General features: G+C 45.7%; 1 protein-coding gene across 1 annotated transcript; it reads right to left on the bottom strand.

Annotated features, from left to right (window-relative positions):
- Positions 1 to 89: 89 nt before the first annotated feature.
- fam184b (family with sequence similarity 184 member B) lies at positions 90 to 23,997 on the bottom strand. The gene is made up of 18 exons (XM_062388753.1): positions 23,417 to 23,997; positions 16,709 to 16,897; positions 14,961 to 15,635; positions 14,318 to 14,453; positions 13,726 to 13,877; positions 12,341 to 12,886; positions 9,967 to 10,074; positions 9,577 to 9,875; positions 8,614 to 8,752; positions 7,052 to 7,171; positions 6,706 to 6,838; positions 6,279 to 6,409; positions 5,385 to 5,500; positions 4,053 to 4,409; positions 3,815 to 3,929; positions 3,269 to 3,376; positions 1,589 to 1,986; positions 90 to 748 (listed from the first exon to the last, which is right to left on the bottom strand). The coding sequence occupies exons 1-18, from the start codon at positions 23,567 to 23,569 to the stop codon at positions 676 to 678; spliced, it is 3,948 nt and encodes a 1,315-aa protein (XP_062244737.1). The 5' UTR covers positions 23,570 to 23,997; the 3' UTR covers positions 90 to 675.
- Between the last annotated feature and the right edge of the window lie 530 nt (positions 23,998 to 24,527).

Genomic DNA, 24,527 nt, shown 5'->3' with positions numbered 1-24,527 from the left:
AAGAAAATGTAGATCATCCATCTTGTAATCTCAGCTTCACCTTGTACAACTTGCATGGGCGTGTGGATGTGTACACGAAGACGCTCGTACAAAAACAAAATATTTTATTTAATTTGTTCATTAAGATTATTATACATTTTTGCATTGAGACAAGCGTCATTTTGGTAGGGTGAGTCGTGTGTGTGTGTGTGTGTGTGTGTCCGTCTTGACGAGGAATCTTGGCTGAAAGACACCCTTGGTTGAAGATTTTTTAGAAATGTACACTTGCCTGGAATAACCGTGTGATGAGATCAGAGCAACAGTTGCATTAAAAAAAGGAAGACTGCTTTAAAAAAAACACAACACACACACACACACACACATGAAGACATTCCAAACTATACAAACAAGATCCGGCAGGCCAATGTTCTGAGAAGAGGTCAGGCATGTGTTTGAGAAGCACTTTTTGGTTGAGCTTTGAGGCAATGTTAGAGATGGCCTTGCTGGTGATGAGCCCATATGTTAATGTTGTCATGTCTGTGTGTGGTGATGTGTGAGTGTGTTTTCAAGGTTGTGTGTATGTGGAAAGCAAACGGATTCGATAAGAAGCAATGAACTGTCTATGAGATGTACTTGCAGCTGCTGTGTATGTGTCTGTTTTGTGTGTGTGTGTGTGTGTGTGTGTGTGCTTTGTGCTCAAAAGGAGAAGTATTTGGTGAACCACTCCTGCTTCAGCCCGTCTGTCCCCCTCGGCTCCAGGTACGGGCCCCTACAAAACACACAGGACAAAACGGTTAATTGATAAAGTGCTTAAAAAAAAAAGAAAAAACAGGTTAAATACACTCCATGTACCGTGGTGCTGGCTTATAGGTTAAAAACCTGGGAAAGCTGCACACTAATTGAATTCTAAACTCAAATCTGAACAAATACAAAGTAAAAGTGAGTCTTCGTTTGAACTGATACCTTCCACAAGGATATAAACACAAACAAATACAAATAAATATAAGTTGGGACACATCAACAGACTAACAACTGTTAATCTTACAAAAGGCCAAATCTCTTTGTCCATCATAATGGAAAACTTGACAATCACGGACCAGAAAAGGAACCAACACCCAGCTGTTGTGCAATGAGGTGACCATGACCTCCATCACTGAAATCTAATCAATCCACGTTTGAGTGCAACTGAACAATTGCACCAGTTGATTTTAGCAAACTCTTTAAATAGTTCTTTATTTTTAATTGGTTAATCCATCCTTTCCTTTTATGCAGCTTATTCAAGACAAGACACATCAATCAAATTAATTATATAATAAGAGATGCTATGTTATAAACTTTAGGGGAGCACTGAACAATGCGATATAATATTGTTTCTGCAAGTTTTCCATCATACTTTCACACTTTGTCCTGTGAAACAGTTGTTGAATGGGTGTGGTATAAAAAAGTGCAATCTGTAAAAATGCTGTTTTAGGTCAAATTTACTAAATGTAAAAACATGTTTAAATATATATATATATATTAATATGTTGAAATAAATGCTTCAGGGTTATGAGTGTGCAGCTTCCCCTTCTCTTCAGATCTCTAACATCCCCGTTAACAACCTCCGTACCTGATTGACTGGGCCTGCAGGTGTGCGTGGGGCTCCTGGCAGGAGGGGGACACGTAGCGGATCCCCGTCTGCGCTGACGGGCAGACGGGGAGCGGGGCGGTGGGCGCCGGGGTCGGAGGGATGCAGGACGTCCGGGACCTGGTGGAGCGGGGCAGGGAGGGGGAGGCCTGCTGGCCGAGGGAGAGCGAGGTGTGCTTGTGCGGTAGGGAGGAGGAGGAGTAGTGGGGGGTGGTCTGAGGGTGGGAGGTGGACTGGTGGGGGAGGGTGGAGGACGAGTGCTGATGGACGGAGGAGGAGGAGGAAGACGAGGAGGAGGACTGCGGGAGGAGGATGCTCCTGTCGTAGGGGCCGGCGCTGGGGATGCTGGTGACGCGAGGCGGAGACTCCACGCGTTTCCTCTGTCGGAAGAGCAGAGGTTGGTTTACTGTCATTTCAATGATAGTAGAGCTGTTCCCATATCAGTTGTCCTTCCTGATACCTTGACTCTGATACCTGGATTTTTGTGTATCGGTCAATTCACTGTTCGATGCACTGATCCGGCTCATTTGAAAAAGAACAACACCTTATATAATGTATATAACAGCTGTGTACTACTAACATGAATAAATAAATCAGGAGTACAGGAAACAGCCCTTGAACCTAAAGTCTTGTTTTACTTGTAGTACTCAAGCGTGAAATATTGCCACATTGCCAAAATTTCAGGTACCTCCGGGTAACTCTACACGACCACTTACTTCTCCTTCGCACAATATAAAAGGTACAGCACAACTTCCATTTTGGATCAATGAAGAAGTGATTTCCACTTAAACTTTAAAGACGTGGTATCTTACCGGTACATATGAGCACTTGCCGATGCCTGACCCGGCATTATGGTGACAATGTGGAATATTTCAATATCATGTGCAATATCCCATACTGCTTCTATTATCTATTTTTTTTTTACCTTGAAGCAAAGCTGAATGTATTTATATTTTTTTACTACTTTCATGGTGTCAAAGTTATGGTGTGCAGGTGGACCCAAGTTCAGTAACAAAACAAAAGTGCCATTTCATTAAAGGCAAGGGTACGTACAAAGACAAAGTCCAAAAAACAGTTGAAACTAAAGACTCAAACAAAGCTAAATGGAAAAAATTATAGAAAACCCTCGGAACAAGAACTACACTGGAAACCTGGCAAATGAACCACAATGACAAGACGACAAACTGACAAGGGAAGCACAGAGACTTATATACACAAGGGAGGGGGGGTGGATTGGACACAGGTGACACACATGAGACATGTTGCAGACAAAGACAGGAAATAGAGCTACAGACACACAAGGAGTAAAAACTTCAAAATAAAACGAGAAACCGAGAACTCAGGGGGGAAAAAACACCAAACACAAGCGAAATATCCACAAAGAAAAGTGTCCAATAAAAAACTCTTTAGTCCAGAGTCATGACATACATAAGTGTTTTTCTGACTATACATTCCATTACATTATCCTTGAGAAAGGTTCTCTGTATCTGTTTGGCTAAAAGCAGAAGGTGAGTGACAGCAGTGTGGTTGATGGTGGACGCAGCTCTAACGACAACTGCTTCAAAAACCTAAATTGGCTTCAGCCCAACGAGCCCTTCTGGCTGGAAGGAGGCCTTTTTTTGACGAATCCATCATGTGCATGAGGCGAACTGACAAACTCACCCTCATGGTTGGCGTGACGCTCCCGGGGCGGGACTTGCTGTCACGGAGCCTGAGGGTGCTGCTGTCCCCGGCTGCGGGAGGGTGGAGCTGCAGCTGATGCCTCTCTTCCTGCAGGGAAGGAGGACGAGGAAGGACTTTCATTGGCCTTGTTCACAGTCGGTGTTGATGTTGTGTAAGAGTCGTATCTGGGGGGTGTACTTGCTTTGCTACGCCTGCCTCATGCCACACAGATGGTCGATACACACACACACACACACACACACACAGCACTGTGGCAGAGGACACTGGTAAAAGGCACGTTTATCCTCGGCAGGCATGACGGCAGAAGATAAAGGAATACACTAATTGTTTTCCCCATGTTAACTTACCTCTGTGGAAAATTCAAACAATCTCAACTCAAGGTTTTCCTCACTATCTCTGAAGCTTTCAATCATAACACAGTTTTTCCATAAACTTGCTTTTTAAGAAATGTCCTTGCATGTTGTTTTTTTGAACTGTGTAGCGACAGCTGAGACCCGGATGAGGACGGCTGTGTTTGGACCTCACCACCAGTCGTTTGATGAGCTGCTCTCTCTCCGTCAGTCTCTCCTGGAGCCTCCCCAACTGCAGGTCGTCGCACCGCGGCTCCCTCCTCTTGCAGCGCTCCTCCCGCTCACGCAGCCTGCAGTTAAATCATATACACAAACGCACACACACTTTCTCACATACCCGCACCGACGCTCAGTGTGGTGTGTATTCAGTTTGACCCCTCGCACGCTTCCCACGCGCCCGCCCCTCTACTCACTCGTTCTCCAAGGCCACTATTCGAGCCTGCAGGTGCGTCTGGGCGCTGCTGTACTCGGACACCAGGCTCTGCATCTCCCTCTTGTGCTCTCTCCGGATCTCCTCCACCTCCTCCCGCCTCTTCTCCTCGTCCCGCTCCTTCGTCCTCTCCTCGTCCGGCTCCTCTTCCTTCCCGTCCTCCTCTTTCCGCTCCTCCCAGAGTTTCTGCGACTCCTCCAGTTTCTCCATCTCCACCCGCAGCTTCTCCACCTCCTCCTTCAGACGTTGTGCTTCTTCCTCGAGCTGGGCGTCTCTCTTCTTCCTCAACTCTGGGGTCTCCTCTTCTTTCTCCTTGACTTCAGGATTCTTCTGCGCTGATCTGGGAAGGGACGGGAGATAGAGAGGAAGAGGGATGTAGAGGAGAAGAACGGGAATGTAATAATGGGAAATTGAAACTGTAAACACTGTAAAGCGTGAAAGCTGTTTAGCAGTTAGTCTGTAAAAAGCTCTATCACTGCTGACAGAAATACCTCTGATGATTTATCCTGTTTATTACATCTCCTGTTACAAAAGAACGAGAATGCTGAGATTATATTAAATAAGGCAAACTATCCATTGCTATAGTTCAAAGGGTTTGTTGTCTTCTTAATGCAAGAGGATGGTCTTTCATTCCGAGAGTAGGACGCTCCCTGCTTGTGCTCAGACTGTGCCCTTGCACTCAGATTCCCAGCTTCAACTCCTCTCCTCGTGCAGCTTCTGTGCTCATGTGTAAATACGTCCTGCTCTCAAACTGCAACACCATGCTCTTGATCGCAGATAGGGTAAAAAAAAATAAAAATACATAGAATAGTTCTACACACCCTGTCTTGCTGAGCAATAAGAAACTACAGCAAGGAGATGGTTAAAGACAGGAAAACAGCAGCGAGAAACACTGACAGCCTTTGTTTGAAGTTCGAAAATAAACCAGCACCTCCAAAGCTCCCAAATGACTATTTTTACTCGGCCCGAGAGCTTCAGAGCCGCTCACGAGCAAATTTGTTTTTCCACCAGCTGTTTTTCAGTCTTTCACTAACAGAGCTGGGGCTGTGACATCACACAGACATAACATCCCCAAATTCTAGAAAACGTCCAATCTGCTATGCAATTTAAGAGTCAATGCGCGATAATGCTGAACATGCAGCTGAAGGAAAAGTGCCTATTTTATGCTTTTCTTTGTCTTTTATAATTACTTGCTCTGGGTTGTTGATTGGAAGAAAACAATTAATCTGAATGCATCCCCTTAATGAGCATCTCGCAGTTTATGTGACACATTACTTATAAAACAGTCTCGTCAGATGAATCCTTCTTTCTTTACCTCTCCTTTAATTGCTTCTTGAGCGTTGCATTCTCTCTCTGAAGCTCCAGCACGCTGCAGCGACTCTCGTCCAGCTGTCGCTCAAACACCTGATACTGATTCTGCTGCTTCAAATCCTGCAAACACACACACACACACACACACACACACACAGATACACACAAAACATGCATATATTGAATACACATTGTCAATATTTGCGGTAATTCCAGGATTCAGAATGCTGTTATATTGACTCACGCTGCTGCAGGTAATAACCTACACAACAGAGGATTTTATTCATATTGTTGATCATGATCCTCTCTTCCCTCCCTCATTCTCCCCTTCTTATTCCGTTTGGTGCACACTTCCTGTATGTCTCATTCTATGTATTGTCTGGATGGCTTTGGGTGGAATTGACACCTCAGACAGAACAGGCACCCTGAGTCTCCCTCCGCCCAGTCCCCACTGCGTCCTCCTGGACCGGCCTATCATGTCACGCATCTTCGGCTCAACCCCTTCCCTCAACATGCAATGTATCAATTTCCATTCCAACCTTTTGCTTGTATGTCCACATATACTGTTTAATCTATGTTCATTCTTGAGCGAGTGTCGGTCTTAAACACACAGAGAGTAAGGGGTGTGTGTTTATTTGTGAACAAGAGTATCTGTAGGAAAAGTAAAAGTGTTATTGCAGTGTGTGTGCGTGTATGTGTGTGTGTGTACTTGGACAGATATCTTTGTTAGGGTTAGGCTTAGTTTAGGGTCAGGGTCAGGGTCACGGTCAGGGTCAGGGTCAGGGTGAGGCATTTAGATGTGATGGTTAAGATCAGAGCAAGTGTTAGGGACCTGCATTATCACGAGTGTCTCACTAAGCTAGAGGTACAAACGTGTGTGTGTGTGTGTGTGTCTCACCTGTTGCAGTGCCATCATCTGTGTGTGTGCCTGTAGCTGAGCCTGGAGGTCCTCTATCTGCTGCATGTGCCTCTGGGTCATCTGCCTGCTCCACTCGGTGTGCTGCTGGGTCAACTCTGCACGCTGCTTATCTGATATCACACACACACACACACACACACACACACACACACAGGGAGCATGTACAGAAAACAAAATCATTTCGGCCCACTGTAACAGGTACCCTTCTGCTGTTGCCATGGTGAAGTGTATCCATGGCAATAGCAACTCCACTGTTGAATTTATAATCTCCATGTGTACATCACCGTGTGTACGTTTGTGTGCAGCTGTGTACGTGTCAAGCGGAGTGTGTTGCCGTCTGTGTGCGTTTGTGCACGTGCTCATGTGTGTTTGCGTGTGTGTGTACGTGGGCGTGTGTGTGTGTTACCTAGCTCCAGGTGGTGCATTGTCTGTAGTCTGTTCCTCTCAGACAGCAGATCTTCTTTCGCCTGTCTCTCCAGCGTCTGCAGAACCGCGGCGTGACTCTGTCTCTCCTCGGTGAGCGACTGGGCTTGCGGCTCCTCAAACACATAAACACACGTTTCTTTTTTACATTCTTCTCGACACTCGCTGAGATCACACGCGTGTACTCGGCTCTGATGCACACGCTCGTAGAATAACGTAATGCTGCCTCTCCAGCTCTCCAGCTCTATCAGCAAGGCCACTAAATTATTCATTACAGAGAAAACCTACGAAGAAGAACCGCACACGAGCTTTGAAGACGAGCTCTGTACCTGCAGCAGATCCCTCAGCTTCTTGTTGATCTCCTTGGTGTCCTGGACCTCTTTCCTCAGCCTGTCAATCTCAGGGGGGCCGTGGCAATCGTCTCCCTGGCCCGCCCTTTGTTTCTCCAGCTGCATCGGCAAGAACATCATCAAGAACATCATCAAGAACATCATCAGGACTAATCCAGAGACCATGGATTTACTGCAGGCATTGAATCAAATTGGAGATGTCGCTTTTGTTTCAGAAATTGCAGATTGCGACAGCTTTCCAAAAAAAACTAATAAATAAAGCAGAGTGCCATTGTGCACTGACAATAATGCTGATGGAGCTAATTAGAAGAGTTCTCCAGCGACTTCCATAAAGTTTGGGGACACTCGAGGCTGATTTCTGTCTCTTTGTTTAAAATGTAAAGCCTCCGAGCCAAAGTCACGACCCCCAGGTCACGTCAGGGTTATTTTCATTATAAAACTGTTTTTACTTCTAATTGATGCTGATGAGTATAACCATTAGTTTTTTTTACAAGGCATTGAATGTAGAAAATCATCTGATCCTCATGTTGTTTCAAAAATTATTGGAGAGAAATGTGACGCAGGATATAGAGCAGTCCTCCATGTTATTGTGATTTTAGTTGTTCAGGGTCTATTTTGTTAATTTAGCTTTTTCGCTTAGCCTCTCTATCCAAGGTCAGCACAACATAGAGTAAAGTCAGAGGAAGATCAGACAAAATTCACCACATGTTTGAGTTATAATACCGTTCTATTCAAACAACTGGAGGAAGGAACATAAAATCTTCACAATGTTTTCGATCTATTTCTCCAATGAAGCTGCTCCACATGAGGACTCATGGTACCACTGATCATAATACTCAGATATGTCAATACATCTGTTAGCTAGTTAATGGTCATCGTACTCCAGAAAAAACTTCATTCCCTCCCCCTGCAAGTGTGTAAATCGTCAGGTTTCGAACCCCAGCTCGGCCAGAGAGCGAGTTGTAATAAAACAAAGATACGGTTGAGTCAGGACGATTTTCTTCAAGCCTCCCGCATCACATGCACAGTTACCACCATCTCCAGGCTCCACCAGCTTATTCTCTCTTTTCTTCCAATCACAGCCTGACACGCTAGCCTTGAGCCAATCACCTGTAAACTGTCATCGTTAAAAACGTTCTACTCTCCCTTCTGCCATATAGTTGAGCGACCCACCTCCACCCCTGCACCACCTCAGCCCCTGGGGATGACTTACTCATCTCAGCAGCAGACGTCCCATCTTCATGCTTCATTCCTCAGCACCAGTGTCTAGGCCCCCCGGGGGGGAAGCCTTCACCATATATCTGAAGCACCAAATTCATAAGACTGCTTACAGTGCATTTTACCTCCCACTGGGGTCCATAAATTTCATTTCATTCTCATTTTGCTTCTCCTGATTAAAATCTCCTTGAGCAGGACATCGAAACTGAAACACCGAACCCCTCACTGCTCCTGATGCTGCGTCATCGGTGAGTTAATGGGTGAACGAGACACAAGTCGTATATCAGCGTGGCTGTAAGCACCGGTTCATAAAGAGGACTCACCTCGGTCAGCTGACTCTGCAGCTCCGTCACCTGGGTCTGCAGCTCCTGCTCCCGGTTGTGCCACCTCTGTTCGCTCTCGGCCACGGCAGCGTTCATCTCGATCCTGAACTCCGCTCTGAGGCGGTCCTCGCACTCGGCCCTGCAGGCACGCAGCGGAGCAGGAAGAGAGGCGGAGTTAACCTCCAGGCAAAACTGCTTTTGACTTCCACTTGCTACATAGAAAGTTCACTTCACTTGTTTGAGGAATGCATCATTATCTCCACCAAGATTATGTTTTCCATCAGTTTGTTAGTTAGCAGGAAAACACCAAAACTACTCGAGTGATTTCCGTGATATTTTCTGGAGGGTGGTGTTTGCCCCGAGGAAGAAGATCCATGAATCGTTCTCTCCTTTTCTATTTCTTTAACAATGCGAGCGTTTTTCTAAATGTTCACTAATTTCACAGAGAATAATTAATGGATCTTAATTACACAAATTCAGGCATGTTTAGAGGATTGATGTTGGATGTGTGTGATTTAGTCCACAAATTAAAATGTGGTTTTCACAAGTGGGGCTTGGCCGAAGATGCTCTCTCAGAGTATTTTATGCATTATACCCTGATTACAGTCGGTATAGAATGAAAAGGAAACTGCCTGATATGAAGAGTCACTATAAAAGACAGACAGAAAGACCAAGTGGTCTTCTGAAAACCATTTAGGAAAATGTTTTTTTGGATTGTGATATTAATTCTAAGGTTATTGATGTATACCCATGGTTTAATGGTTTGTGTATAATGTTTTTGCTGGCAAAGGAAGAAAATGTCGCCGGTCGTTGTGAGCACCAATTCCAAGGATTCGATTCTTAACTGTGATCATTTTCCTAGTGATCATCACAGAGGAGGGCAGGGGGGGGTAGATCCCAATCAGAGTAAAGACCTTGTCATGTGAGTCTAAGCGATTCTGGCGGGTCCTGCGTTCACACTACCTGATCCGGTCCTCAGTGTGCCGCTGGCCCGGATCGAGGAGGCTCCTCTCCGTGTTCAGTCGGCTCTGCTCTAGGACCTTCTCCTCCAGCCGGTGTTTGTCAGCCCGCAGGGACGCGACCTCCCGCTGCTGCCGATCCCGCTGCCTCTCAGCCTCCTCCTGAACCCGGGCGAGTCGACTCCGAGTCTGCTGGAGCTCTTCCTCCTGACGGGAGCAGTGTGGTCCGCATGAGGCGGCGGCTTCAGGCGCCACTCTTTCATTCTTCTCTTGCTTTTGGATCCCTGACTCCAGCCGACTGATCTGAGAGCACGGCGACAATCGAGTGTTTTGACTTACAAACCGGTTTATCTGGTGTTATTTGAGCTGATGGAAGCTCAGTTTGACCTCTGACCTCATCGGTAGAATCTTTTAGTTTCGTCCTCAGCTCCTCTCGTTCCTTCTCCAGTCCGCTGCGGAGCTCTTCAGCGCGTCTCCTCTCCTCTTCCGAACGTGCACACACCTTCCAAGAAGAATCATCATCATGAAAAATTATTACATAAACAGTTTTTCTTTTGTGAGCTCGTAAATGATACTAATTAAAAATGGACCATGTTCACATGGCAGGCATTTTCCCTTGACATCATGAACAGGGTGAGAAGCTGCTATTGTCTATGGCCGGTGTGTGAACATGGTCTTTAGCTGTTTCTCAATTCAGAGGCTGCATCTTTCAATTGCATCTCCAGCGTAGCGACTAGATTGTCTCATTTCAAAGGCTCCTGAAAACGACAAATCCCTCCTTCATTTGTCATTTCAAATGAAGGAGCCTGCAGCAGTGAGAAGCTGCTATAGACAATAGCAGCTTCTCACCCTGATCCAACCCCAAGAAACAAAGACTCCAATGGGTGGATCCTTCCCTACCCAAACTATCCCAGGATTCATTGTGCTGCAGTGATCAGCCATTCTTCAAAGAGGGAATGGTGTTGGTAAGGGACGAGATATCCAGTGCTTGAGTATCACGCTTTCAACTCATCTGAACAGCTAACGATAAACATGTTAAAAAGCCAAAGGGCATTACAACTTTCTCTGTGTTTTCCACTTCAGCTCTGTTGCTAGGCAGGACAAGCTGTCTAGACCAGACGTGTCGTTTCGGCTCAGCCTTGGCGTTCTACCGGGCCCAGGAGGGGGTCTTCGTGGGTCGGGTAGAACGCGTCCCCCTAAGGATGCAGTCCCTGAATTGAGACACAGCTATTGTCTATAAATCATAATGAAATCCACAAGAAGTCTCAAAGGAGAAGTCATTGTGGGATAAAATCTATTTATGTTTCCACACTGAGAGCAAAAAGTATTAATGAATCACGCTGTTTTAAAACAGTGTTTCTCAGCCTGGGGGCGAGACATGATTAACAGGACAGCAGATACGACCAGAAAAGAAATGCAAATGCTGCACAATTGCTTTATATACATTTGTCTGGTATTCGCTTTTTATCTCCCTAATTACTGTGAAATGTCCCCTCTTCAGGCCTCTGAAACATTCAAATCCAACACAGAGAAAATGATTAATCTCCTCTGTTAAGGAGCCACGAGCCCAAAACGTGTCTGAAGCTTTTTACCGTCAGGCGGATTCAGGGCAGGGAGAGTATTACTGTCGCAGCTGTGTGACAGGACGCGTGGCAGCTCAGCCCTGTATCCAAAATAATAACATCCCAAGTCTGACTGAAAGTGAAACTAAAGTAATTAAGCCTCTATGAGCAGGCAGCCGAGGAGCACAGTAGGCTATTTTTAAAATTCTCATACAGGGGAACAACACGGCAAAAACTGTCCTCTTCTTCTTCTAAAGAGCCTCACTGCACCACAGAAAGGCAAAGAGGAAACGTATCTTTTCATAATGTCAAATCTCTACTAATCATTAACAGTATATATCGAAGTATTGGTTTAGAAATGTAGTGTAATTGGTTGATGGGATGTAGGGATATAGATGTGATGCAATCTTACAGGCGACTCAGAGCTTTAAATTCTCCCATTCACACCCATTCAAACAGGTAATAGTTAAACAGGTTGTCAGCTTAGTTCTATACCTGTAAAATAATTTTCCAGTTTTGCACCTTAACCTGGGATGTAAGAAAGTACATTCACTTAGTTACTTTATTTGTGTACATTCTAGCATGTATCTGCACTTCACTTGAGTAGATGTCATTTCAGGTACTTATTACTCCACTACTTATATCAGGAATTATCTGCATACTTTCTACTTCACCCAAACAATTTCAAAGCACTGTCTTACATTAACACTGTGTTTTTTTACAGTGTTAAAAGTAACCAGTAATGACAGGGAAATTGGTTCACTGATCCAATCAGAGCGGGCAGGTAACATTAGACCCCGCCTCCTGCCTCCCTGGTAAAAAAGAAAAAACCTGAACCGGCTGAAGAAGGCGAGACTCAGTCATCATCATGCAGTCGACCATTACATTAGGCATTATGCCACACTCTGCAAGTGTTAAATACTGTTAATACTTAAAGTGCATTTTAAAGTAAGTAGTTAACTTAACTAAGGTAGAAAAGTTAATTTGTTAACTTTACTTTTACATTCAGTACATCTATATATTTGTACTTTTACTCAAGTGAAATATATTTTCTCCACCTCTGCCTGCTGTTAATCTTAATTATGTGTTATGTTATGTTATGTATGTATAGATGTAGGTCTGGTAGTTGCTGTATCTGCCTAAAGTAACTATTCTAGCAGTGTTACTAGTTAAATGGAATAAACGCTCCCTCCCCATGATGCTGACCTCTTGATTCGTCTTCTTCTCCGAGCTCAGAGCTTCCTGGACGCTGTGCAGTTCGGCCGCGTGTCTCCTCATCACCTCCTCTATCGCCTTCCGCACCTGCTCCTTCAGCCTCCTCCTGTCCTCCTCCGCCTTCTCCACCAACCTCCTCTTCTCCTCCTCCAGCCTCTGCTGCACATTGGCCTTCTCCGCCTCGACCTGCTCTATGCTCTTGTCCAGCTGGGACCGGACGCGGACCCTCTCCACCTCCAGTTCTTTGCGCTGTCGGTCCACCTCTTCCTCCTTCTCCTGACGCAGACGCTCTTTGACATCTTCCCCTTGTTTGTGCAGCCATTCCTTCTCCTCCTCCCTCTCCCTGCGCATCCGGTTTCTATCCTTCTCCAGCTGGTCCTTCTCCCGCTCCCTCTCCTTCTGCAGGTTCTCTCTTTCTTTGTCTATCTCCTTCTGCAGTTTGTCCCTCTCGTCGTCTGCATGCTTTTGGATGCGACGCAGCTCCTCTGTCTGGGCTCTCACCATCTCTGAACGCAAACTGGACAGGGCCTCCGCGTGCTAAAAACACACACAGCAAACACTCAGTGGCCACTTTATAAGGGCTTAAGAGTTAAGAATATCCTAAAAATGTAAAAAAACTAAATAAATATATATGTTTATTATTGAGGTCAGGGTGAAAGGTGGTGTTGTGTGGGCCAACATTATATGCACCTCACCTAGGAGGTTGGGTTTTCAGTTGTGTTTGTTTGTTAGTTATTTAATATGATTACGCAAAAACTACTAAACCAATTTCCATTACATTTTGTGGAGGGGTGGAGCACGACCCAGGGAAGAACCCATTAAGTGTTTATGTGGATCCGAATCACAGAACTAGGATTCATTTTTTCTTTTTCCTTTAACATTGTGAGATAAGACTTTTTTCATAATTTGATATTTCAGGGTTGAAAATCATGGATATTTGGAGTGTGTGAAATTCGGTGGAGATCCAAAAAATGTCAATCTGAATTTAGTTTGAAAACACAAAAACTCTAGTGAATGATGCTTCATTACGACTGTTGGGCTTTTTTGGAGGTTTGCACTCTAATGCATGCCATTCTATTGAGAAGAATTTCTACATTTTTGTTCTCTATATTTCCATATGTGTGGAGGGCAGACTATTGGAAACACATCTGGATATAATGCAGTGCATTACAACATTATAACTAACTATAACCTTGGTGCTTAAACGTATGAGTTCAAATAACTTTTGAGGCATAATAAAAACAGACTTAATGGCAGAATAGAGAGCATGCGGGATGTCATATTTAATATGCACATGTACCTGCACTTTATTCATTTTTGTGTGTGTGTTTGTATGTGTGTGTGTGTGTGTGTGTGTGTGTGTGTTTGTGAGTGACCTGTCGTATCTGCCGGGCGTGGTCACTGTTCCTGCCGCTGCTGTGCAGCTCCAGCTCTCGGTTCCTGCTCTGCAGACGGTTCACCTGACTCCTCAGCTCCTCCACCTCGAGGCACACACACACCTGGCAGCGTCCGCGGTTCAGCAGCTCCTCTAACACACACATAGAGAGCACGCAAACCCAGGTGAACGCAAAGACACACACACACGCACAAGTATTTATCGATTGATTATGCATAACAGAAGCAGAATGGAAATACAGCAGAGCAACGCTGAACGGGGAAAGGTCGAACAAACTAAAATCGTTTTCGTGCTATGATTTTCAAGTCTGGGTGTTTTTGCTGACTGGGTATGATGACACTTTGATGAAACTGTTTACCACAGTGCAGGATGAATGATGTGCGTTTGTGGCATTTTCTGTATACACTTTATTATAATGACATGAGGTGAAAACTTGATTAATGCTGCGTCAGAGAGAATAATGAATAACGCTCTGAGTGAAACTCTGCAATGTGTGAGCTTTCTCCAGCCGACAGGTAAGAGGACAGGTGGACTTGCAGACACAGGCGACGGGAGACAGGCCGGACCACTACCTGCTCGGCTCTGCAGCTCGTCCTCCTGCAGCAGCAGCCTCTCCTTGGCGACCGCGAGCTCCTCATCCGCCCGCTTAGCCACGCCCTCCGCCTCGGACACGCGCTTCCGATCCAGCTCCAGCTCCTCCTCGAGGTCCTGGAGGGGAGTCGCAAGGACACAGGAGGGAGTTAAGTGTGAGTAGGGGCGATGCAGGGGATGTAAAAGAGCACAGGGGGACAGGAGAGAAGAAAGAAGAAGACAGATGAAAAGAAAAATGGTAGATAAATGGATGGAATGAAATGTGGTGAGTCAGGAAGCGATCTCTCCCATCTGTGAGTCCCTAATGGTCGGATGCGAGGGCTTATGTCAGCTCCGTGCCAGCTCTCACAGGGCTTATTAATGCTCATGCGTGAGGCAGTAATGGTGGTGGTGCAGTGAATGTCTCCTGCTCAAACTACTCATTAGCAGAGAGCTGGCAGAGGGAATAGCACTCGGGGAGGGCAGCAAGTGGTTAGACAAGCAGGATCCACCCGCTCCCCTCTCTCCTTGCTCCCTGCTTTCCCATCAACATGATCATTAGCCGGATGCATCGGAGACAGGAAGCAGCAACACTCTCATCTCCCTTCCAAGTAAAAAACATTTTTTGCGAGTACGTGTAAATACCTGTATCCGCTCTTGCAGCTTCACCGTGCTCCTCTTGCTCTCGGACAGCCTCTCCAGGTGACCCTCCGCCTCTGCCTCCGCCCTCTTCACGCGTTCTCTCAGTGCACTGTGCATGCCTTTCTTCTCCTCCTCCTCCCTCTCCTCCCACCTCCGCCGTTCCTCCCTCCACTCGGCGTCCATCTTCTTCCTCAGGTCCTCCTTCTCCTCAGTGAGATCGTTCATCTTTTGCTCGCATCGCTCCTGTTCCTCCTTCACCGCACGCCTCCTGCTCTCCTCCGCTCGAGCGCCCTCCTCCCTCAGCGTCTTCACCTCCTCCAGGAGCGCCTTCACCCTCTCCAAGTCCTCACGGTCCTCTGTTTGCTTCACCTCCTCCTCTTTCTTTTTCTGTTCATCCTCTCTTTGTCTCTCCTCCTCTCTCCTTTTCTCTTCCTCGTCAGCGGCTTTGTGCAGCACCTCGCATTGGGCATCCAGCTCCTGGATTTGCTCCTCTGCCTTGTGAAGCTCTTTGCTCAGCCTCAGACTCTCCTCCTGGGCAGCACCGATCTTGGCCTTGGCCTCCTGGAGCTCTTCCTCCGCAGCCTGGAGCCGTTCCTCAAACTTTTTCCTCAGCTCCACCTCCGTCTCACGCTCCCTCTCCTCGGCCTTGATGCGGAAGCACTCGAAATCTGCTTGCACCTGGAGGCACAGAGGACGACATGTTCCTCAGTGCACTTACACACAATGTAAACTCAGTGCTTAATGAGTATTTGCCTCCCTGGGTTACTGGCTACGACATCATTTTCTTTTGGTTCAAAGAAATTATTTTTCTCCCAAAGAATCTTTCTGGATTCGTTGGTCTCTGCTGACAGGCTGACGCAGTTGATTTGTATTTTGTACAGAGATCTAGGAGCTGTGCAAACTACTGGAGTGAACAGTATGGACAGTGAGTAACAAAGATTTGAAAAAGACTGTGGCCGTGGCTGTGGCCACTTAGCTGCGATATTGTGACATTCAAACAATACTGAGTATTTGGCAAATCCTCATTAGCAGCCTGCACTGTTAAACTATCAGGAATCGTAAGTAGGTTATGTTTTTGCCGTTGGTTTGTTTGTTCGTGAGCAAGATTACACAAAACCTACTGGACGGATTACCATGAAACTTTACGGAAGGATGTAATATGGGTCAGGGTAGAAACCATTAAAACCTACTGTGTATCCAGATGAGGGGGCACATCCATAAAAATGTTTAACACTCTCTTCCCAGATTTTCCAAGGACTAATGTAAGATCTAGAATTACATGTACATTTAGGTTTTTTCAGGAGGTTTTCTAAACTCTAATGTTGCACGCTGACCTACCTGCTCTGAATCTGCAAAACATGGCAGATGACAAAGAAACCAGACATATGAGCAAGGCCTAATGGTTCAAAAATGTGAGCTCTGCGTTCATATTTTATCTCTTCAGTTGTTGAAATTCATGTTGTTTTCCCGAAGAGCTCATAAGAAAGTCATGTGGGTATTTATGATTCATGTTGCTGGTTTATTGTGTTGCACAGCATGTAAATTAGACATGAAGTGCATGAGGACTGGGTACAGTTAATGGGCTATCTGAACTAGGTTGACTGTTGTAGGTCGCACTAGGGGTTGGATTTGATTTGCTGCTTGCGTTGAGAGTTTACACATAAAACTACGGCAACACAACGTGCCCTTCAATGAGGTCGCCTCCCCTGACGCTCGGGCGGGTGGGAGTGCACCCACACACACAAACACACCTGAGCTCCAGCTCTCTGCTGCTCATCCAGAGAGTCCTGCAGTCCAAGCAGGCGTGTCCTCAGCCCCGACCCCTCCCCCTCGTGACACGTCTCCATCAGGATGCGGTGCAGCTCCTCGTGGTGGGCCTGGCTCAAGGCCTGCAGGGCCGCCTCCTGCTCCTCGTTCTTCATGTTCAGAGAATAAATCACCTGTAGAGACGTCAACAGCAGACAGAGATAGACTGAAGGATGATCGTTAGCACATCAGCACCCTTACCCTTGACCCTTGCTGAATTATGACAATATCTTATATAATCATTGCTCCTACAGCCCATCTGCTCCCAAAATGGTGGATCGTGGTGCTTTTAATATTCATTAATGATGCTTGTTCATCATTGCTTATGATATATATATCAATATAATGCTATTTGGGTTATTATTTGAGATTCTTTTGTTTTATTTTGATTATATTTGCTAAAACTCTTGGTTTTATGTCTGCAAAGTCAAGTAATTAAACAAATAGTGCTTTTCTCTATCATTTTAACTATTTGTGGAACTAACTGAGGATTCAATTTAAACCAAAACACCAAATCTTTCTTGAGTATAATTTATTGTTTCAAGGTTTCATTGCAGAGTAAGAGATTTGCGAGCACATATTGAGTATTAAACTGTTCCCTATGGACCATTTGGATTGTCACAGGATTGTGATTTGTATATTATCACGTGTTGGATCTCAGAGTTGATTCGGAGATCTCTCTCCTTCGGGCTGACCTTGTTACAGTCAGATGATTCATTGCACGGGGTCGTTTCCTGATGCATCTGAAGAGCGTCACAAACAGCAGGAAAACTGACACCAGCACTACAGTCCACACACACACATACATTATGGAGCCAATGCTTTTGAGTTGGCAGCTTTACGGTAACAAACTGAAACTGGTTAATGGAAACACACAATAATCTCCAAATATAAAATACCAGAGATTAAACAACATCTCTGTAAAACTGTATCTACTGTAACTTAAGACAAGTGCAGGGTTTCTCCTGCCAGTCGACTATATGTGGGGTCTCTCTCCCTCTTCTAAATTTAGACCAACATATGAAACATGGTCTGTTTCACCACACTTTTCATTTTACCCTCCACTCCACGTCTACAGTGTCATCATCTGCTCCTTGTGACCCTGACATCTCACTTACACACGCAGTGTTTGTGTGTGCGCACGAGTCTGGGTGTGAGCAGAGGACACATGGGCTCTTATTTTACCCAGACGCCTCTCTGTCTGCACGACACAGATGCCACAGCACTGCCGGACATTCCCGCAGAGAGAGGGTGTGTGTCTGTGCATGTCACCACCTCATTCTCTCACACACACACACACACACACACACACACACACCCTGATCTTCAATGCATTTCTTATAATTCAGATCCTAACATTGATGATGGATTTGACATGGCCCGGGTCCTGATCACAAACCCACCCCTCTCTTCGCTGTCAATCAAACAGAGTATGTCACGCTGGCTGTCCAATCACGTCACAGTTCGTGAACTTTGGCTCACAAACTATGAATCATGAGTCAGAGGAGGGAAGGGGACTCAGTATCCAGGGCAGGCTGGAAGGGGAGTGCGTGTGCGTGTGCATGTGCGTGTGTGTGTGCGTGTGTGTGCGTTTGCTGTTCTTTAACTTTGGCCAGTTTGAAAGTGAGAGCAAGGAAAATATAGCAGCAGAGAGGAAGACTTTGCAGCGGTTCTCCCGATCTACCCAAACCTGGAGGTCGGAGCTCCCCGAGGCATCACGCAAGATGGTCAAATATGATATAGCTCATACAAAAAAAAATCAAAGGGCTTTATCATTGCTGCTATAACAGCCTCCAGTCTACAGGAGTGATTTCCAGGTTTTGTGAGCTGATTGCAGGGATTTGCTCCGATTCAGCTACAAGAGCATTAGCGATGTAATGCATTGATTCGGGTTGCCAAGGCTCGGCTTTGTTGATGTTCCCGTTCATTCTGAAGGTGACAGTTTAGATTGAGACCAGGGTTCTGTGCAGGCCAGTCACACCAAATTCAGAAACTCATTTATTAATGGACTTGGTTTACTGCATGGAAATAGTATTTTTTTAAAGAAATTGCAGCAAAGTAAGAAAGACATTATTGTCTAAAAGGTATTTGCTGTAGAAGTGGGATATATTTATAAGTTTAACTCTAGTGCTTTGTCAAAACCATGTAAAAACATCCCCGGACCAAAGTGCACAGCAGAGGTGAAGCTTGTCCACATACATTTGGCCATATGTTCTGCATATGAACGGTTGTTGTCAAGCTAAAAGTAGAATGAAAAGACAATACTACAAAAAGTTCTTGTTTGTACATAAAATGGTATACACTGCCAGCACATATGATGAGTACTCCCAGCTAAACACTGATAGGTTAATGATATTTGACCATTTGAGTTAGAAGCTATAAACCACTGGTTTGATTTGACAAACTCTAGGGTTTTGCCATTACGGCCATAATTGGTCCAATTTGACCAGTAGACAAATGTTAAAATTATCTATCTATCAGAATTTTGCAACTTTAGATATTGTTGTGTAACTAAATATAGTTATATATATAATATACATACTAAACATAATGTAAAATACACATGTATGTGTATATATATACAGATATACTGTGTCAGATCACTGATGTTTTGGCTTGTCTCTATTAAAATCAAATATTGATCATCATCGTGGCGGCTGGTTGTGTGAATAATCTAAAACAAAATACTGAACTTTCCAAATCCAAATCAAACAAAAAGCGTTAGAGAAAAGATAAACAATGATACCTAGTGGCAAGCTCGCGGTTTTCCCACCTCCTACAGTTCTGAAAAGGTATCCAACATGGCAGTAAACATTTTGACTTTGGTGATTGCAGATTTCACAGTTTGGATTAAAAGTAGTCCCACACTTTCAGTGATTCAGCCTTTCCGGGTGTAAATTCTTAAGATGCTTGACCAGGCAGTTTGGTCAGAGTGCAGCCGAGAGGCGCGTGCTACAGTAAATCTTCTCTCAAGATCCCTGTAAGGATCCTGCCAGTCCACACCGTTATTCATGTATCCTCACAAGCCAGTGCTTATTGACAATAGCGTCATAGTCAGTAAAGCATGAAATGAATATTCTGTCTACAGTGTAAAAGAGAGAGGCGAGACGATGCTGTTTGAAACAGGAGTGAGATGTAGAGGGAATGGTTGGTGCACAGAGGAGAGGTTAGGCAAAGAGGCAGGCAACACACACTGTCTCACACATCAGCCATCCCTCCCACACACACACACACACACAACCACATATATCAGAGTATCAAAGAGGGTACCGGGTGTGCTGGATTGCAAAGCAGGGTACATTGTGACACTGTGAGCTGGATAAGTACAGAAGTCACATGGAGAGAATTAGAGCTGCCAATCAAAACAACGGGTGTGCATAGATACATAAACACACACACACACGCTTAAATATGCTACTGCTGATCCCCGACTCATATATATATAAAGAGACTACTCTCCTGTATTCATGTGGGTGTGTGGATTCACGCACACGCTTACGTGAACATTCTCAACAGCTGGCCCGACACTGTCAGCTTTCCCATTGGCTTGTAGTTTAAACACACTCCGATGTGATACTGGTTTATCTTTAGCAGCACCCATTCAACCAGGACACACCACTCTCACTGGCCGAGAGAGAGGGGGGGTGAAAAGGGAGGGGGTAAGGGAGTTGTGTGCGAGCCAGGTAGACGTGAGGAGGTGTGTTAAGTGCATTAGAGTGTTCGGGCACTTGGACAGATATCTTTGTGAGGACCATTTTGAGACTAGAAGTTACGGAGTGAGGACATTCTGGCCGGTTTTTACTATCTGACTCGCTTTCATTGGGCTGTTTGAAAGTTAGCTCTACTATGGTTAACCATTTAGTTGTGGTGGTTAAGATAAGGGTAAGGGGCTATTTCATGCCCCTAACCCTAACCCTAATCGTAAGGGTTAGGGTCGCGATTTGGGTTAGGGTCGCGATTTGGGTTAGGGTTGCAGCTAGGTTCAGGACTTGTTGATATATCTCAATAACCTCTCCTGCTTCATCCAAAGACTTGGCAGTTGAAATGGGGAGCCAAAAGCAAAGCACAGGCCCACAGGGTTAGGGGTTAGGTTTACGCTATCATGTCAGATCATTCAAGATACAGGAACCCACCATATTGGATCATTGCCTCTAGGGGCTGGTGAAGAACAGATGATTAAGTAAGGAGTAACTTGCCTCCACTGAGTCTTAAACCGGCAACCCTCAGGTTGAAAGCCTGATGCTTTACTGACTGAGCTATACAGTCCACATGAGACAGGTAACTGAATCAAGGTTTGTGGGGTAAAGACCTGATTGACTTAAAAAAAGAAAGAATACACCACAAGGTTAGAGGGTTAGTTTGGGTACAATTTAAGAATCGATAGGAACCTGGGGAACAAAGTCCAAATTCTATCTATAGACCAGGAGTGTAAACTGTTCTCTTAGGTCAAAAGCTCTGAACTGTAAATTCACTGAACTTTCAATCCATTTTCAGTTGTGATTAGTTTTCAAAATTAGTTAGAGTAAATCAAATCCCAATAATTCATACACATTTCATGAGTTCCACAGAGTTATGAAGAAAAAACTTTATTTTGAAGTCTATATCTATTGCTGCTATTTTCTGAGGACTTCCAGCTGATGGGGCAAATTTTGATGTCAAACCTTAAAGTCTGATTAATTCATATACAACCATTCTCAGAGGTCAGGGAGAATTCAAAGGTGAAAACTACATATGCACATATATTTGAGCACAGGTGTGTTGAAAGCAGCACCATTTTAAATAAGCTTTAAATCCTGCCCCTTATAATAGATAAATATTGTTAAACTCTTTAAGCACCTCCTTTAGTCGTAAGTAACACTGTTACTCTAGAGTTTATATTTGAGGATGACACAGTAAACAGCAGTTTATTCCAGTCATGTGGATTCATCAGATTTTTATCACTGTCCAGGGTGGAAGAAGATACATTATGATATTCCTATGTGGGTTAGGGTGGGTTGTGTGTGTGTGTGTGTGTGTGTGTGTGTGTGTGTGTGTGTGTGTGTGTGTGTGTGTGTGTGTGTGTGCGTGTGTGTGTGTGTGTGCGTGCCAGCCAGCAAGTAGGCAGAGTAGAGTACGGGTTATTAAATATATAAGGTTACCACCGCTGACCCATTTCCTGCTTCCTCTCTTCTCCACACCCTGGCCCAAAACACTCAAATAAACCATGTGTCACATGCCCAGCATCCCAGAGCCTGGTGAAAAAACTGCTTACACCAAATATCAGATTCGATGATCCTTGTATTTCATCAGTGCTACGGGTCTCAGATTTATTTACTGACGTCATGAAAGAGCTAAAGTGGGCTAGCACGGCCTGCATAAAGTTTCAGCAGAGACAGAAACTAGTGGAGGCTTTACAGGACGGATTTATGATTGAGGGAGAAGTAGGTGTAGGAGGACGGGGGGGGGGGGGGGGGGGGGGGGGGGGGGGGTGTTAATCCCCCCTAACAAGCACAGACACAAATGCTGACCCCTCATCTGTGTCATTGTTGTTTATCTGTGTCTGTTTGTATGAGTAGAAGCCTTTTGGACGACACACACCAATAAAGCTGTGGCATGTATTGCATTGCATGTACTCCTGGACGGACACACACAAACAGACACACACACACACACACACACACAGACACACACACACACACACCTATGGGCTACACAGAGGTGAAGCCATGAGGGGAGATGGGATGTGCACAGTCATCAGTAATTGTCATCGCTCAACAAGCGACGGGTCATGCTCTGCCTCTGTAAGCATTATTGTGAAGCACAGAGAGGGTGAATCCCCATATAGCAATGCTTACTGTATGAAATGCAGAGCACATAACGGCTGCTGCTGCAGCTGCAGCTCCCAAGCATCCCTGGCTGCACCCTGACAAGAGTGCATGGAAGAAGATGCACAGGGAGATGTGGAGATTAGCCCGATCATGTCAAATATCTGATTGATTGGTTATTTGTATAAATATCGAAACCATTTGCTGTGGCGTCTTTTTTAAATGAAGCATCTGATGCATTTGTATCTGTTGGTCAAACAAAGGGAAGTGATTGAGGGCTTTGGCATCTGTGTGCAAACCTCTGCTGTGAAACGACGTGCAAAGATGTTTTTTTTTTTATCTTTGATGCATGGGGAACATAATGCACAGATGAGCTGACTGGTACATCGCAGTTAATTGCTGCCCTGATTGGCTTGGCAGTGAAAAGATCTGCAGCCTCCACCTAAAGCTCCTGTAATGATCCGGCTCATGTCTGATTACTGTGACAGTCACGAAGAGGAAAAAACACTGACCCAAGTTCTCTAGTCATGATCCCAAGAGTTAATGACGATTGGTGACATATGGTGTCCATATATAATGTTATTTATTAAGGTATGAGCTAGCTGGTGTATTGTATCTTCTACCGATCATCTCTAGAAGAATTTTGATTTCTGAGATAGCCTCTGTTGATGTCTGTGTAGCATACTCTCCCCGTCCCAGTATCCCGAGTAGCGGGTGAGTGTTTAGCTTGGAGCCTGATTGTGTGTCGGTGCGATGTGGCTGATAGTGAGGCGGCCATCAGATCATCCAATCAGCCCGACACATCCGGTGGCAGCGCGCCCGTCCCCCGGTGCCAGCGGCGGCTCTTACCTTGGTGAGCTGCGCGATCTTCTTGCACATCTTGCTGTGCATCTGGTAGTCGTACAGCTCCTTCTCGATGTTGGCGAACTCTGCCGCAGTCCCGTTGACGGCGGAGCCCGGCCCGGGGGGCTGAGCGGCAGCCTTACCGGCGCCCGAAGCCATAATGGATCCACCCCCCCCTTCACTCCGCCAGGGGAACTTCCCGCACCGGGGCACGCTCGGGAACGATCCTGCCACAGCTCAGAGGAAAAATCCCACCGCGAATCGCGTCAACTTTTTGTCACGCGTGCATGTCATTCCTCCGTGCGCAGAGACGCTCCCGCGCGCAGCTCGAGCGGTTCGCTGGAAAACATCTGGGTCGGCGGGGCTCTCCCCGTGCGTTCCGGCGGCTGCCCCCCCCTCTGCCGCGGTCCACCCGGTGCTCGCGGAGGTCACACGCTGGGAGTCCATCGGGCACGCGCTCGCGCCAACCGACCCTTCCCCGCTGCTGACAGTCGATAAATAAATAAATAAATGTTTTTTTCAAATCTTATTCTACGAGGGAGCGCTAGAGGACGGAGGTGTAGAATCCCACCACCTGTCTCGCGGCAGGGGCGGAGAGGGGCGTGTGTATCCCACGGTACATTACCGGAGACAGCTCGAGAGGCGCACTGCTGCTGCTGCAGTGCTGCCCCGCCCCTACCGGCGCTGCTGTATCAGTACCGATCACCGGGAGCAGGGGGGAGAGAACAAGTGGAGGAAGAGGAGGAAGAAGAGGAGAGGGTCCCTGGGGTCTAGTCGTGTGATTTGACTCCATCAGTCAGATTCCGTAAACAGAACAGGCGTAGAGCAGTGTCAGTACCAGTGCACGGACCCTACAGTCAGAAGAACAGACACTTTTGTTTTTATAAAACATTAGACAAATAATATCGATCCAAATGGTAGACCCCGCTCACCTACTAGCCATGTATCACCAAGTATAGTCCATCTATGGCCTTAATTGTGAAAACAGACACCCAGCAAACCAGAAACAAAAACAACCCAGGTTTAGATGGTCTGTCAGTTAATATGTACTTTCATGGGACACTATTTACTCACATAACTGCTTCCATCAGTTTTCATCAGCCCGGTGTGACACCAT

The sequence above is a fragment of the Platichthys flesus genome, chromosome 5 (genome assembly GCF_949316205.1).
Source record: "Platichthys flesus chromosome 5, fPlaFle2.1, whole genome shotgun sequence".
Taxonomy (NCBI): Eukaryota; Metazoa; Chordata; class Actinopteri; order Pleuronectiformes; family Pleuronectidae; genus Platichthys; species Platichthys flesus.
The sequence above is the reverse complement of the archived record's forward strand: the minus strand, read 5'-3'. Positions and strand labels throughout refer to the sequence as shown.